Source organism: Pseudorca crassidens, chromosome 20 (assembly GCF_039906515.1).
Source record: "Pseudorca crassidens isolate mPseCra1 chromosome 20, mPseCra1.hap1, whole genome shotgun sequence".
Taxonomy (NCBI): Eukaryota; Metazoa; Chordata; class Mammalia; order Artiodactyla; family Delphinidae; genus Pseudorca; species Pseudorca crassidens.
In genome coordinates, this window is record NC_090315.1 from 11,282,148 (window position 1) to 11,297,054 (window position 14,907).

At 54.7% G+C, this 14,907-nt stretch overlaps 1 protein-coding gene across 6 annotated transcripts in view; it reads right to left on the reverse strand.

Moving 5' to 3' along the window:
- MARK4 (microtubule affinity regulating kinase 4) overlaps positions 1-14,907 on the reverse strand; it is a 29,620-nt gene that overhangs the window by 11,811 nt on the left and 2,902 nt on the right. For 5 of the 6 annotated variants that reach the window (XR_010938965.1, XR_010938966.1, XM_067718666.1 and 2 more), the window contains 11 exons: positions 12,780-12,980; positions 10,783-10,836; positions 10,637-10,685; positions 9,840-9,905; positions 9,688-9,758; positions 8,683-8,739; positions 6,123-6,359; positions 2,400-2,519; positions 1,829-1,928; positions 345-454; positions 79-238 (listed from right to left, as the gene is read on the reverse strand). Coding sequence is in view for 4 of the 6 variants with exons in the window: in XM_067718666.1 (XP_067574767.1) it covers positions 79-238; positions 345-454; positions 1,829-1,928; positions 2,400-2,519; positions 6,123-6,359; positions 8,683-8,739; positions 9,688-9,758; positions 9,840-9,905; positions 10,637-10,685; positions 10,783-10,836; positions 12,780-12,980 (1,225 nt within the window). In the remaining 2 variants the exon portion in view is untranslated. Of the gene's footprint in view, positions 1-78; positions 239-344; positions 455-1,828; positions 1,929-2,399; positions 2,520-6,122; positions 6,360-8,682; positions 8,740-9,687; positions 9,759-9,839; positions 9,906-10,636; positions 10,686-10,782; positions 10,837-12,779; positions 14,480-14,907 lie in introns of those variants that run through there. The other variant, XM_067718664.1, reaches the window with a different exon arrangement.

Sequence of the window (14,907 nt, forward strand, 5' to 3'; positions counted from 1 at the left end):
CCAGAGAGCCCTGACGTAACGCGGGTCCGAGGCCCTGGGACCAGGGAGGGCGCGTGGGGGTGTGGGGCCGTCACTCACAGAAGTCGCTGTGCCTGCGCTGGCGGTGGTAGGTGGACGAGGAGCTCCGCTGCCCTTTGCTGTGGCTGGTGCCTTTACTGGAGCTTGTTCCATTGGTGGTGTCGCTGGGCGCCCGCACCCGTGCCAGGGCCAGCCCCGGGGTGCCCCGGTCCCCACCCTCCTGCAGGAAGATGACAGATGAGGAACCTCAGCCCCTGTCCCCTCTGCCCCAGAAGTCCCCCCACCCTGGGCATCGCGCATCCCAAACGTCCCTGACGCCTTCTGACCTCAGTCTTCCTGCCCAGCAGGAGGTAGGTGGCGGTCACTTCGTTGTACTTCTGGCTGGTCAAGGCCTCTTTGATTTCTTCCCGCGTGTAGCCCATACCCACCATCACCTCTGGGAGAGGGGGATGGAGAGGCGGTTCAGTCTCCCCAGATCCTTCCCTTCCACTCATTTCTGCATCACATAATGCCTGCGCTTTGGCTTGTCCAGTATCCATTCCTCCTTCTGCCAGCAGCACCCTGATTTTCCTTGGAAGAACATTTCTTCCCAGCTCAGATCACCTGGCTGACTCCTGCCTGCTGCAAGCCCCAAGGGCAGGCATATAACTCAGGTCTGGACCATCAGAGTGTCCCATCCCCAAGGCCATACTGATTGGTTCAGGTTGGGCAGATGACCCAGGTATGGCCAATCAGAATGCTCCATACCCAGAGCCACAGTGATTGGTTAGGGTGGACATATGACCCAGTTCTGGCCAATAAAAGTGTTCCATCCCCAAGGTCAAATTGACTGGTTCAGGGGTAGTCAATGGGCACCGCCCTAGGGCTTCTATTGGAACATGAGGAAAGTGGCTTCTCTTCCTGATGGGGTGTCCAGGCCACTAGGATATGCTGCTGTCAGCTTGCTCCTGGCGGGGAGAGCTGCCTGGGAAAGAAGCCACCACTGAGAAGATCCCTAACAACTGTCTCTGAGCACCTGGATCCAGCTGTGCCTGAAGGCTGATATACCCTGGCCTTTTCAGTTATGTGAATGAATAACACCACTATTAGATTAAAACACATGAAATTGCTGGTATTAACAATTTTTGAGCTATTACAATGGCAATTTCACATGGTTCAACCTATTATTATTATCTGGTTTAAGCCAGAATGGCTTGGGTTTTCTGTTACTTGCAACCAGGAAGTCCTGATTAATACAGTCAGATCTGATGGTGGCCTTGGTTTCCTCAGCTGTAGAATGAAGGTTACTGGATGGTTCCTAAGGGGCTCTTCCAGGGCTAATGCTTTTGGGGTCAAATGTTCGAGGGCTCCAGGCTGAAGGGATTGGGACCAAATGGGTGGAGGGTGAGGCATGTGCCAAGGTGGGAGTTTTTCTCAAACATGCAGATTACTGATGGCTTTGACCAAACTCTTCTGGAAGTGACTGTGATTTCCTGTGTCTTAATAGTCAAAGCTAACACAAAAGCACTTATTACATGCCTGATATAAGTGCTTTATATAAATTCATTCATTGAATATTCATAACAAACTTATGAGATAGGCCCTCTGATTATCCCGTTTTATAGATGAAGAAACAGAAGCACAGAGAGGGGAAGCCACCGGCCCTGGGTCACACAGCTAGAAAGTAGCGGCACAGGGACTGGAGCCCAGACTTCTCTGCTCTCCCCAATTGCCTTGCAAACTTCTGTGATGCACTAACCAAAGGGGTAGGTGCTGGGAAGCTCCTACCCCTGGCTCTGGGGCCTATGGCTCTGCTCTCCTTGACCCTCACCGATTCGCTTGGTGTCCCCGAAGTCCTCCTCGGGCTCTGTGTATGGCTTCAACTCCTCACCCTCATAGCCGATGTTGATCCATTTGTCTTTCATGATTTGCTACAGGAATCGGGAGCAGGACAGGGAAGGGGAAAGAGAGATGTCAGAAGGAACTGGGAAAAATATAGCTTCCCACCTCCCACACAGGCCCCCGAATGGGGTTCCTGCCCTGCCCTGCCCCCACCTCCAAGGCCTAGCACCCCAGAATCGAGAGCTTCCTGAGAGCTAGCACCTCCTCGCCCTATCCCTCACCCACCCAGCTGAAGCCTCCTGAAGCCACCCTTCCTCCTCCGCATCATCTGGGTCCCTGGCACCCTGTGATCATTCTAGGAGTTCATTAGCTAATTACTGGCATGTTGGGGAGTGGGCGAGGCTGTTTGGGGGGCGGTGTCAGGACGGGCCTGGGAGCCTTTTCCTGGGCTGCCTGTCTCCCCTCACCTTCCAGCAGCGGGTCGGGCACGGGAGAGGGAGGAATAGTGTCAGTCAAGGAGGCTTCAGTGGGAGGGGTGCGGGGCTGGAGGCTTAGCTTACCTCGAGAGTACAGCGTTTCGCTGGGTTCAGCACCAAAAATCTCCGCAGGATGCTCTCACAGTCTGTTGACATGTAGAAAGGGACCCGGTACTTCCCTCTGAGGACTCGCTCTCGCAGCTCCTGGGGGGATGGGGTTACTGGGGGAGGGGTCCGCCCCGCCTCCCCACCCGTTTTCATTACACACACACACACACACACACACACATCTTTCTCCCAATCCCCCGACAAAAGTGATAGGAGCTCCAAGTCCCAGCCCTGATGCAGTGGGAAAAACCCCACCACTTTTCCCGACCTCAGTTTCAACCTGTAAAACGGGAACGTTGTCATAGATGCAGCGGTTTTCAAAAAAGTTTTTTTAAAAAGTGATATAACTTTTCACTCTGAGTTAATCTTACAGAGAGGGCGAGTTCTATCAGCCAGATAAGGGGGGAGGTGGGTCGGTGAGTCAGCCCCTGGGGCCTTAGTGTCCGTGTCTGTCAACAGGGATCACAGCACTCACTCCCCAGGCCAGGGTAGGAGTGAGCCTGTAGGAGTAAATGCCTAGCACGAGTCATGTCCAGAGCAAGTGCCTTTTTTTTGATCGTACCTCATGGATTGTGGGATCCTAGTTCCAGCACCAGGGATCGAACCTGGACCCTCGGCAGTGAAAGCGCGGAGTCCTAACCACTGGACCGCCAGGGATTCCGCGAGTGTTTTTTTTAAATTAATTAATTAATTAAGTTTTGGCTGCATTGGGTCTTCGTTGCTGCAGGCGGGCTTTCTCTGGTTGCGGCGAGTGGGGGCTACTCTTCGTTGCAGTGCATGGGCTTCTCATTGCGGTGGCCTCTGTTGCAGAGCACGGGCTCTAGGCGTGCGGGCCTCAGCAGTTGTGGCACGTGGGCTCAGCAGTTGTGGCTCACAGGCTCTAGAGCGCAGGCTCAGTAGTTGTGGCACACGGGCTTAGTTGCTCTGTGGCATGTGGGATCCTCCCGGGCCAGGGCACGAACCCACGTCCCCTGCATTGGCAGGCGGAGTCCCAATCACTGCGCCACCAGGGAAGTACCCGCAAGTGCTTTTTTAATACTAGGTTTACAAAAGGGGAGGAGAGAGGGGCATCCTGCCCCCCATCCCCCATGGCTTTCCAAAAAGCTATGAGGCCCTGGCAGTTTCAAAGAATGAGCACTGATTTATATGCTGACTTTTTTTCTTTAAGGGCCTTTTAGGAGGGCCCTGCCAAGGTTATGAGAGAAAACATAAGTCCCACGCTCCACGGCATGGCAGTAGGGAGAGCCCCTTCCATCCTGAATAAAGAATGGAGGTAGACAGAAAATGGACGGTAGGGTGAATGGGGCAAGGGGCCTCTTGGGGTGGAGCCCTCTGCCAGGGCCTGGGCTGGGAGCTCCCTCGGGGGCCTTCTCCTAAAAGGGCTGGATGCGGCCTGTGCCTGGGGAGCCTGCAGATCATCACAGCCTGAAGGGTCGTGAATATTTCATAGTAACGAGGATCGCTTTCAGAGCACTCACCCGGTGCTGGGCAGCGTTCTCAGCGCTTTACACATATGACATGTGTTCACAAGGATGCTGTGAAGCAGGGTTAGGACGCCCCGTTTTCCAGACAAGGAAACTGAGGCCCAGAGAGGTTAAGTCACTTGCTCTGGGACTGTGCAGCCAGGAAGTGGCAGGGCCAGGGTTCAAAGCCAGGCAGTCAAGGCCCGGAGCCTGTGCTGCTGTGTAACCACCACTCCACGCCGCCTCTGTCACGTGATGGTGAGAAGTAGCCATCAGGCCACGGACACCACCACCAGGGCAGCTCCCGAGCATGACACCCTGGGCAGATGCCAGGTCCCTGTGAAGGGCTTCACACACCCAGTCTGGCTGTAACTGTCCCCATCTTACAGGTGGGGAAACGGAGGTTCAGAAAGGGACTTGTTCAATGTCACTCAGCAAGGAAATGACAGAGCAGGGATCTGCCCCCAGCTGCATGTCTCCTTCACCCAGCAAGGCTTGGGGTGCCTGGTGGGGAAACTGGGACAACAGGAGGTGGCAAGGGCCTGGGGCAGGTGAGAGGCAGGTCTGGCCCTTTGGGAAATTCTCTTGGCTTCATGCGTGGGGCTCAGAAAGCTTATTCTGTGATCTCAGCAAGTCCTCGAGTCGCTGCTGTGAGGCTGGTACCCTAGGGTCCTCACTGAACCGAGGTGGAGACGGCCTCGGCGGAGTTGGCTGCTTCGCCGAAGCCACTGTGACGAAGGGGTCCCCGTCCTCATCACTCAGGGTTCTGCTGGCCTGTCCTCGGCAATGACCTCCCTGATCCCCTGACGGCTCCTCACGGCCGCATCAAGCAGCCTGAGCACTCCCGCTGAGGAATTCCCACCCGAAATGCACCACCTGGATCCAAGCGTGAGGACACACTGTGCAGCCCGGACTGAGGGAGGTTCTTTCCGCAAGATGACTGGCCTGAACTCATCACTGCCGTGCCATGGAAGACAAAGAACGGTGGAGGGACTGTTCCAGATGAAAGGAGACTAGAGACAGGACAACAGAACGCCATGAGGGCGCCTGAGCGGATGTTGGAGCAGAAGACACGGTGGCCAAGGATATTCTCGGGATGACTGATGCAACCCGAGCATGGGCCGTGGGTTAGAGGCCGGGAACACAACAGCGCTGGATTTCCCGAGCGTGATCGTGGATGGGGAAAGGCCGCGTCTCATGAGATCCCTATTGTATGCAGCCTTTAGGGATGAAGGCGCATTGTGTCTGCAACTGATTCCCATGTGTTCCATCAGTAACGGTGATGACAGCGGTACCACGAGCATATATAGACACTCACGTAGCACACGTGGCCGCAGGCAACCGGAGCATATCCTGAAAGGTACACACCTGTCCCCGGTTCTAGGCTGACAACTTCTCTGTTGACTGGCAATGTTTCAGAATAAAAAGTTCAAAGGGAAAAAAAAAAATCCGCCCCAACACTACAACTCAGCCCACGCTTCCCACCCCTTCCACAGAACGGGCCAGCATCTAGCGTGCTATGTATTTTGCTTATTATTTTATTTTCTGCCTGGCTCTGCTGCAAGAATGTCGGTCCACGAGAGCAGCGTGTTTTGTTTGTTTGTTTAAGTGCACCATTCAACGGCTTTCAGTATATTCACCGAGTTGTTGCAACCATCACCAGAATCCGTTTTAGAACATGGTCATCGACCCCCAGAAGAAACTCTGTAGCCCAACCCCCCCTCCTCCCTAGTCTTAGGCAACCACCGATCTGCCTTCTGTCTCTATGGGCTTGCCTATTCTGGACATTTCATAGAAGGGGAACCCACAGCGGGTGGTCTTTTGTGACCAGCTTTTCCCACTTAGCGTGTTTTCAAGGATTGCCTGGGAAGCAGCATGTATGAAGGCAGGGGTTTCTGTCTCTTTTGTTCACCCTGTGTCAGCAAAACTTAAAACAGAGCCTGACCCGTGGACGGTAAGCAATAACTATGTACTGAGTGAACGAGTGAGTGAGCAGGATTTGAACCCAAGCCTGCTGGCGGCCAAGCCCACACCCTGAACCCCGACATAGCCTGGTCCACTTGGGCTAGCCGTGAGGCTGTGGGGACCTGGGTCCTACCTGACCCCCATCATGCCCTGTGACCTCGGCCCCACCCCTCCAGCCCTCTGCAGAAGAGGTGTTTAGGGGCCCGACCGTGAGGGCCAGAGAGACCCTCCCCGGGGGAGTCACAGCCCCCGTGCCAGCCCCGCCCAGCACCTTGAGGTTGTGCCCGTCGAAGGGCAGGGAGCCGCTGACGAGGGTGTACAGGATGACGCCGAGGCTCCAGATGTCCACCTCCGGCCCGTCATACTTCTTGCCCTGGAACAGCTCCGGGGCGGCGTACGGGGGGCTCCCGCAGAACGTGTCCAGCTTCGAGCCCAGCGTGAACTCATTGCTGAAGCCGAAGTCGGCGATCTTGATGTTGGCCTCGGCGTCCAGCAAGAGGTTCTCGGCCTGCGAGGCAAGGAGAGGGCAGACGGTGGATGTGTGCGGCGCCAGAGCCAGCTGACCTGGTCTGACTGTGGCCCTGTCCCTGATTCTCTGTGTGACCTTGGGCAGTGACTTTACCTCTCTGGGCCTAGTTTCCTCATCCATAAGATGGGGATAAACATAGTCCCCACCTCACAGGGACGTTTGAGAATTAAGTGAATTATTCCGTGAAAAGTCCTCGAACGATTATTTCATGCCGAGTAAGTGCTATATAACGTTAGCTCTATTATCCCGTGTGGTCTGCAGAGCTGGAAGTCCTCAGGCAACCTCCTGTCCTTTGCAGAGCCTCAGTTCACCCAGCAGAAAAAAAATGAGGACGGATCGCTCAAGACTTGCAAAAATGAAAACAATCATTTTATATAATATTTATTGTGCGCCTACTGTGCGCCGGGCTTTTAGACTATCATTTTTAAGAGTGGCTACATACAGTGGGGTTAAAGTACAGATTCCGGAAGAATCCTAGCTTCAAATCCCAGCTCCACCACTCACTCACTGTGTGACTTTGGGTGGATTACCGGCTCTCTCTGTGCCTCAGTTTCCGATGTGTAAACCGAAGGGTCATCGTAGCACCTGCCTCACGGGCGGATGCAGGGTTAACTGCAAAGTGCTTACCACGTGGGACAGAGTCAGCACTCAGGAAATACTTTGTACCGTTATAAGGTTTTGTCTATTTTTGGCGGCACGGGTTTGTTATTTGCCACTTCATGGGGGAGGGAACTGAGGCTCAGGGAGGCCACCTCAGGCCCACAGCATGAAAGTGGCAGAGCTGGAATCCGAAAGAGGCCTGCCATCTCCACAGCCCGAGCGTGGAAGGAGCCTCCGGCATCCCGCCTCTTCCAGCTTGTTGTTGACTACAGACTGATGCATGAAGCCACCCTTCAGACTGCTGACCATGCCTCACCCCTCCCAACCACTGCCCTTCCCTAGCCCAGCATCTCTGGCTTCCTCCCGGTCTCCCTACTTCCTGGTGTATTTCAGTACCACCCTTCCCCACCTCTGGCCCAGCGAAGGGCTAGAACCCACACAGACACACACTTCAGAGGGATCTTCCCCAAACCTCAATCTACCGGCATCTCTGTCTTGCTCAGTGGTGACACTCCCCCTCGTGGCATTTGAGGCTCCGCAGTTCAGCCCCAACCTCACTTCTGGGCTGGTCCCCGTGGTTGGTCCCCCTGAAGACTGTATCCCCAAATCCCCTTTCAGCCACTTCCAGGACCTTCCACCAGGGAGCGTGCCTCCTCCAGGTTGTTCACCATGGATCCCCCCCCCCCATCCCGCCCCCACCGCCGCTGCAGGACAAACTCCCAAGCCTCCAAGGTGCCTCCTCAGGGGGCTGTGTGGGGACATCAGGGCAGTACAGAGAGAGGGAGTGCTTCAAAACGTCTACAGCAATTTGACAGTGGAATTATATGATTTTTGAATCTATTAATAATCATCTTAAAAATCGGGCTTGTATTTTGCACATCTTTCTTTTCCTTTCATTTTTATTATACTTTACCAAAGTACCTGTCCACAGTGGACTGGGCATTGCAAATACTCAAACAAACCTGGTCCTTTGCTACAGAAACCTTGAGAAGCACTTCCTTAAGTACTTAGACCAGGGCCTGGGACACAGTAGATGCTCAAGAAATCACGGTGAAGACAACAGACAGCTTGATTCGCACCAGACAAACGTTTCCCTCGCTGGTCTAGGACGGGAAGTCCTGAGACAGGAGGTTCTCTCTGGGGGGGGCTGTGGAGCAGGGGCCCTGGGACAAGGAGCTGTCCCTGCTCAGCTCGGCCGGGCAGTAGGGGTAGGGCAGGGGGAGGCCCTGCTAAGTCCCTTCCCCGAGGGGCACTAGCCCTCCCAAAGGTCCTTCTCAAGTTCGAAGATGCCTGTGATTCTAAGACCCTGGAGGCTGTGTGACTCTGGGGCTCTAAGATCTCAATTCTTGAAGTTTCCTGAATATTCTGCAGTCTCCCGGAGGCTCGGGGAGTGACTAAGTCTTTATTGCATTCCAGTGACCTTGTCCGGGAGGCATGTAACAGTCTGAGGCTGTTCCGGGGACACTTTGTTTCTTTTCCCTTTGTTCACTCCTCCTGTCCCCATCCCCCACCTGCTCCCCCATCAGCTGGCCTTGTTTTTGCCACAAAAGCTTGGGAAAAAGTCAAGGGGCTCTGGATGCTGAGGGAGGAGCACGAAGACAAAAGGAAGGAGAACATGGTGGAGGGTACAGGGCACCCCAGGGGATGGGGGGGGCAGTGCTGGGGACAAGCAGGGGTCTGTGGGCTGAGCTGGGAGGCTCACCTTCAGGTCCCTGTGTACAATGTTTTTCTGGTGACAGTAGTGCACAGCCGATACAATCTGGAGGGGAGGGGAGAGGAGAGGAGGGGAGGTCAGTTACTTATGGCTCCCAAACCCCTCGGCCTCCCTCAGAGACCCCAGGAACCCGCCCCTCAACTGAGCTCTGGACGCCGGGCCTCCCCAAGCACAGGCTGTGATGCTGGTGCCCCTCCCCACCCCCCAATTCGGCCACAGCAGGAAGTGATGTGGGACCTGCACAGACACACACCTCCACCCGGACATCCTGGTACCCAGACACCGGGACACCCTCCCAGCAAGGACATCAGCACCAAGACAACAGGACGGGCCCCTCCTGACGTTCACATCAAGAAACACGCATGAGAACATCGCACAGCTACAGAGAGACACGTGGCCCAACATACCAGGGCTTAAGCCCCGCGCACCCAGTACAGCTGCGTCCAGCAGATGGACAGTCCCGGACCAACACCCTCGCTCAGATCTCCTCACCCACCAAACCCTCACACCTGAACGCCCTCTTACCCATCTGGGCACCCTCACTGCCACACACCTGACACCACACGCCCTCTTACCCACAAACTTAAGATACCCACACTTGGGCCCCCCTCACCCATACACCCCAGCTGCCACATGCACTTCTACCCACACAGCTACACACCTATACACCTGGGCACCTACACTCCCGCACTCACACCTCAGCACCCTGGCACCTGTGTGCCCTCCTAGGCACACTCTTATATACGGGGCACACCTTCATACCCACACATCTGACACTGGCACACCTTGCCCACCTGCATCCCTCCACCTAGGTATCCTCACACCTGGGCATCTGCACGCCCACAGCCACCCAGCTCTCCACCTTCACCCCCACCCTGCCTTAAGCCACGCCCCCAGGTCCTTGGACAGCCCAGACCCACACCCAGCAATCAGACCCTCGTCCCCAGGGACTGGGGCTCCCCTCCCAGCCCCACCCGCAGCTGTGACCCCAACCTGTCGGAACTTGGCTCGAGCTTCCTTCTCCTTCATGCGGCCGTGTGACACGAGGTAGTCAAACACTTCTCCTGCAGGGCAGAGGCCGAGCGGGGTCAGGGCGGGGCATGGGGGGGGCGCAGAGAGCAGGGCGGGGAGGGGAGGAGCCTCACCAGCACTTGCATATTCCATCACCAGGTACAGCGTCTTCTCTGTCTCAATCACCTCGAAGAGCTTCACTGCAATGGCCGGGGGATGGGGGCGGGGAGTTACAAGAGAAGAGACCCCTCACCCTCCATCAGCACTTCGTAACTGCGCATGTGCTGAGCATAACACCCCTTACTCAAGAACATTCGATGGCTCCCTACTGATGGCAAGATTTTCCAAACTCCCTGGCCCCACGTTACCACCTTCTCCACTTCCTCACAAGAATGTCAGCTCTATGAGGCCAGGGGTTTCTACCTGTTTTCTTTACCGCTGTGCCCCAGAGTCTGGCACATAAGCAGCCCACTCAGTAAGTATCCACTGAGTATATATAAACAAATGGATGAATAAATGCTACGGCGACATTCAGGCCAGGCTAAATCCTGTTTCTTTTGTAAAGACCCCACTTTCTCCACTCTGCCTAATCACAATGACAATGACAACGGATGCTGCTGACGACAATAATCAGACCAGCTCCCACAGCTCAGCTCCGAACTAAGTGCTTTGCATGCATGACCTTACCCAATCCTCACAATGACCTTGAAGTAAGCCCTCTTATCACCCCCTCCCCCGCTCCAGAGGAGGAAACTGAGGCTCAGAGAGGTTGAGTGACTCACCCAAGGTCACACAGCCAGGGAGCAGGGATACTGCTACGAAAAAACAGGTCTTTCTAATTACTGTAACGGCCAGTTCTCTCCTCCCCCAGCTCTCTTTTCCCAAGTGCCCTGGTTGGTATCCATCGAGCCCACTCCCTTCCCCTCCTCACCGATGTTGGGGTGGTTTAGGCCCTTCATGATACGGACTTCTCGGAACAGCTGGAAGAAAGGAAGAAAGAGAAAGATGAGGGTGGGCCGTTTCGAGGACCCTCTTCCCAACCTTGCCCCTGCCCTGCTCCCTCTCCCTGGGCCTTACCTTCTGCAGGCTGCTGGGGTTCAGCTGGGTTTTATCGATGATCTTGATGGCGACCTAGAGACGGAAGAAAGGGGGGAAAGGTCTAGGTACCATAGGCCCTCGAGCTGGGAAAGGTTCCCCCAACCCAGATCACCCTAGGATATCCTTCCTTTGTCCCTTTTCAGAGACAGCTCTCAACCTGGGCCATTCTTAGTGGAGGTGGGCTCTGAGCCTCATGACCTTTGCACATGCTGTTCTTACCATGTCCAGTGCTACCCTTACTTCTGCAGGGAAATACATCCCCTATACCGCCATGGGGCCTGGGTGGGGCGGCCCCAAGGGCCTGTGTGAGTGAGTGTGAGGGTGACTGAGACCTTGAGGGGGCCCCTCTGGGAGGGCATCTCAGACCATTCACCCATCAGCGTCTTTGTTTTGAAGGCACAAACTGTGGAACAAGAAATAATAACCAGACCTCACATCTACTGAGCAGTCCCATGGGCCAGGCCCTGGTCTATGCGCTTTACAAATGAGAGCTCTCTTAATCCTCACAACCACCCTATGAGATGATCCTCATACAAATGGGGAAACCGAGACACAGAGCTGTTCAGTCACTTGGCCAAGGTTACTCGGCTGGTAAGTTTGTGGGCTGGGACTTGAACTTATGCAGCCTGACAGTCAACCTCTTAAACACTTAACATCTATAGAAAGCTTTGAAAGAGCTTTGAGGTAGTCATCATGGGGGAAAAATCAGAACGTTACTGAACCCTCTTTGTACTTATCCTGAAGTTTAGTTAAGTTTTTATTTTGAATTTCACACTGGGGTACAGCACTTCAAGAGCCGTAATCCAGCTTAGGTCTTTAGTCTTCCCAAAGGGTTTTGGGGTCACCCCCCCAATCACCCCAGATCCACTGGATTACAGAACTCTTCCCTCAGGAGGCTCTGTTCCTTTAGAAAACCCTGGAATCACGTTCAAGACCACATGAGAGGAACAATGTGCTCTTTGTGGGGGAAGAGGGTCCCTTAGCTTCGTACTTTCACAAATGAGTTTTTAATCTTGTCGAGCACTTTTTATGCTAGTATTGAGATGATCATATCGTTTCTGCCCTTGAACCTGTGAATGTAGCGAAGTACACGAATAAATTGTCAATTTGAAAAGAACTGTGCATTCCTCGGATAAACCCAGCTTTGTCACCACACAGCTTTCTTTAATTGATCTGTCAGATTCTTTTTGCTAATATTTTGTTTAAGATTTTTGTACCTATATTCACATGTAAGACGGGCCCACAATTTTATGCCTTATCTGGTTTTGTTGTCACCAAAGAGCACATAAAATTTGTCTGGCAGTGGAACCTCTTTCTTTAGTCTCTGGAGATATTAGCATAAAAATGAAATGTTTGGTACAATTTGCCCATAAAACCATTGGGGCCTGGTGACTTTTGTATGTATGGCACAGACAGTGTGAGGGCAGGATGAATTGCTCCAGTTACTTTCTCTAAAATTGAAAGAGGTGCAGAGGGGTCATAAACCCACCCACCGTCTTTTTTTTCCCATTAAGTGTGAGTTAGATGCGTCCTCTCCCTTTCTGCAATAATGTTGCCATACTCAGTACATATACCCATCCTGGAAGGCGAAGTGGGGAGAGTGAGACTGTGTAGACATGAATAAACCTCTTGTGTTCTCAATCCAGATCACTGGAAGGTTTGGTGGGACCAAAGTCCACCATTAAAACAGGGAGGTGGCCCAGGTTTAGATACAAAAACCATATGACTTCTTAGAAACACTACACATGGCTTGCCTGTGATCTGAGACAACCCAACAATTTCAGGGATGCCTGAAATTGGCTCCCTTTTCCTACTTGAGTTGTTCTGGGAAAATGTGAGATGTTCTATTGTGAGAGTGAGAGGTTTACATGTAGTCACAAAGCAAAGTGAGGGCCAAGCCCGACCTCTCCCTACCTCCCACCAAGGGCCAGGGCTGCAGGATTCTGCCCCGAGCCCTGCCCTCTCCCCTCACTCACCTCCCGGCCGGTAAGGATGTGCCGGGCCAGCTTGACTTTGGCAAAGTTGCCCTTCCCAATGGTCCTCAGCAGGCGGTAGTTGCCTACATGGGGCTGCTCTTCGGGACAGGAGGCGATGGAGTTCCGGCAGCGGGCACCCAGGGAGCGGCTGGACCAGGACGGTCCCTTGTCCGAGGAGCGGCCAATGCCCAGGGTGCCATGCTGGGCGGGGGAGACGGAGCATGAGAGGTGGGCAGCGCCCATCCAATCCACCTGTGTGCTGGGGCGGTTAACTCCAGCCATGGCCACTGGTCCCCTCGTGGCGCTTTTCAAACCCACGCCAGAGAGAAGGTCCCCCATATTTCTCTGTGAAAAGACACCTCCAAGAACAAAGATGCTGGGGCTCCCCCAACTCTGCAGCACCTGGGACCCCAGGTATCAGGTATCTTCTTCACCCCTCCCTGCAATGAGTCTACCCACTCCCCCAACTTCCTTTTCTAATTACTAGAACCTCCATCAGCTCCAAGATACTGTATTCTAATGCTGCAGCCCTCAACCCCAATCAGCGCCAACTCAGTCTGGACTCAACCCTCTAGCCCAACCCTCACTGCTCCCAACATCCCCTTTTATCCCTCACTGTCCCCATCTAGCCCCCAATTCTATGGCAAGCCCTATTCCAACACCTGACTTCCAGTTAACTGCCTGCAATGCTTTCTTTTGATCCTTATTGCCCCAAATTCTACTCCAAACACTGTCACCAACCGTCTTTCATTTCGCCCTGACACTGTAGCCCCGCATTGTTAACCTTCCTTCTGTGGGAAACTTTGTTGCTTCCTCGCTGGGGTGGGCGTGGGGCGGCACCGCCCTGCTGCTCCATCGCCGCCCTCACCCGCTGACTCCCACGCTACATACGCCACGAGCTGTCCCCGACGTGGCGTTCCTGCCATCCCGTCCCTCCTGGGCCTCTCTCCCCCGCAGGTCACCTGCCTGCTCCTGGCTCTCCTGTCCTGATTGTGAGCCCCAGGGACTGTGCCTCCCTTTTAGCGCTGGGGCCCAAGGTGTGTGTGACAGAGGCCCTGGCCAAGACGGCTCTGCTCAGACCCTGGGCTGTCCCTGCGCCCTTCCCAAGGCTGGGGGTGGGACACAGGAGGACACAGGGAGCTGAGGAAGACAGAGGCCAGGTAGGCAACGAAGAGGAGGACCCGGGCTGCTCCTTGCAGGGATCTGCCGGGCCACTTAACAGTGATGAGGCTCACCATTTAATGAGCACTGGCCATTAAGGCACCATCATTCCCATTTTATAGGTAGGGAAACTGAGGCTCAGAGATGGGACCTGAACCCAGACAGTTTACCCCAGAGTTGACGTCTTCACCGCTGCCGTGCCACACTGTCTCACACTCCTGTCATTTTTGTTAAGTAGGCTTTACTATTGGCCAAATCCTGGGCATTAAAGCCCTCATCTGCATTTAATTCCTACAGTAGCCCAATGAGGGCTGCACCTGTATCCCCACACTCCAGAGGTGAAACTGAGGCTTGCAGCGAGACAGTGCCTTGTCAAGGTCACACAGTTCATTCCTAAGAAGCAGAAAGGTAATGCTCCCCGCAAGGGGCAGAAAGCCAGCCGCCACTGCTGGAGCCCTAACCACATGCCTGCTGCTACCACACCTTCACCTGACTTCCATGGTGGGTGCAGTTATGACCCGCACGCTCCACGTGGGGACCCTAAGGCCGAGGGCAGGGTTAAGTACCTTGCCCAAGGTCGCAGAACAGGAGGAGCAGAGTACCTAGGATTCGAACCCAGGTCTGCTGACTCCTGAGCCCCCAGCTCTTTCCCACATCCCCCACTGGGCTGCTCACACCCCCAGGCCTCCTTCCCGGGGAGGGCAGGAAGGGAGTTGGAGATCCCAGCAGATAAGACCTCTGATTCTCACCCAGATAAGGGCTTGGAGAAGAATCCCCAGCAGGTGGTACGAGGGGAGCCAGCTGGGGCTGGGCTGGCACCCCACTGAAGGCAGCGCGGCTGAGGGACCCCTGCAAGGGGCAGCTGGGGCAGTGGGTGACAAGGCCCTCAGGGGCCGGGGGCGGGAGCTAAAATTGGCCGGCACCACCAGCTGGCCTGGCTCCCTCCCGCCGGCTGGTGCCCCAACAC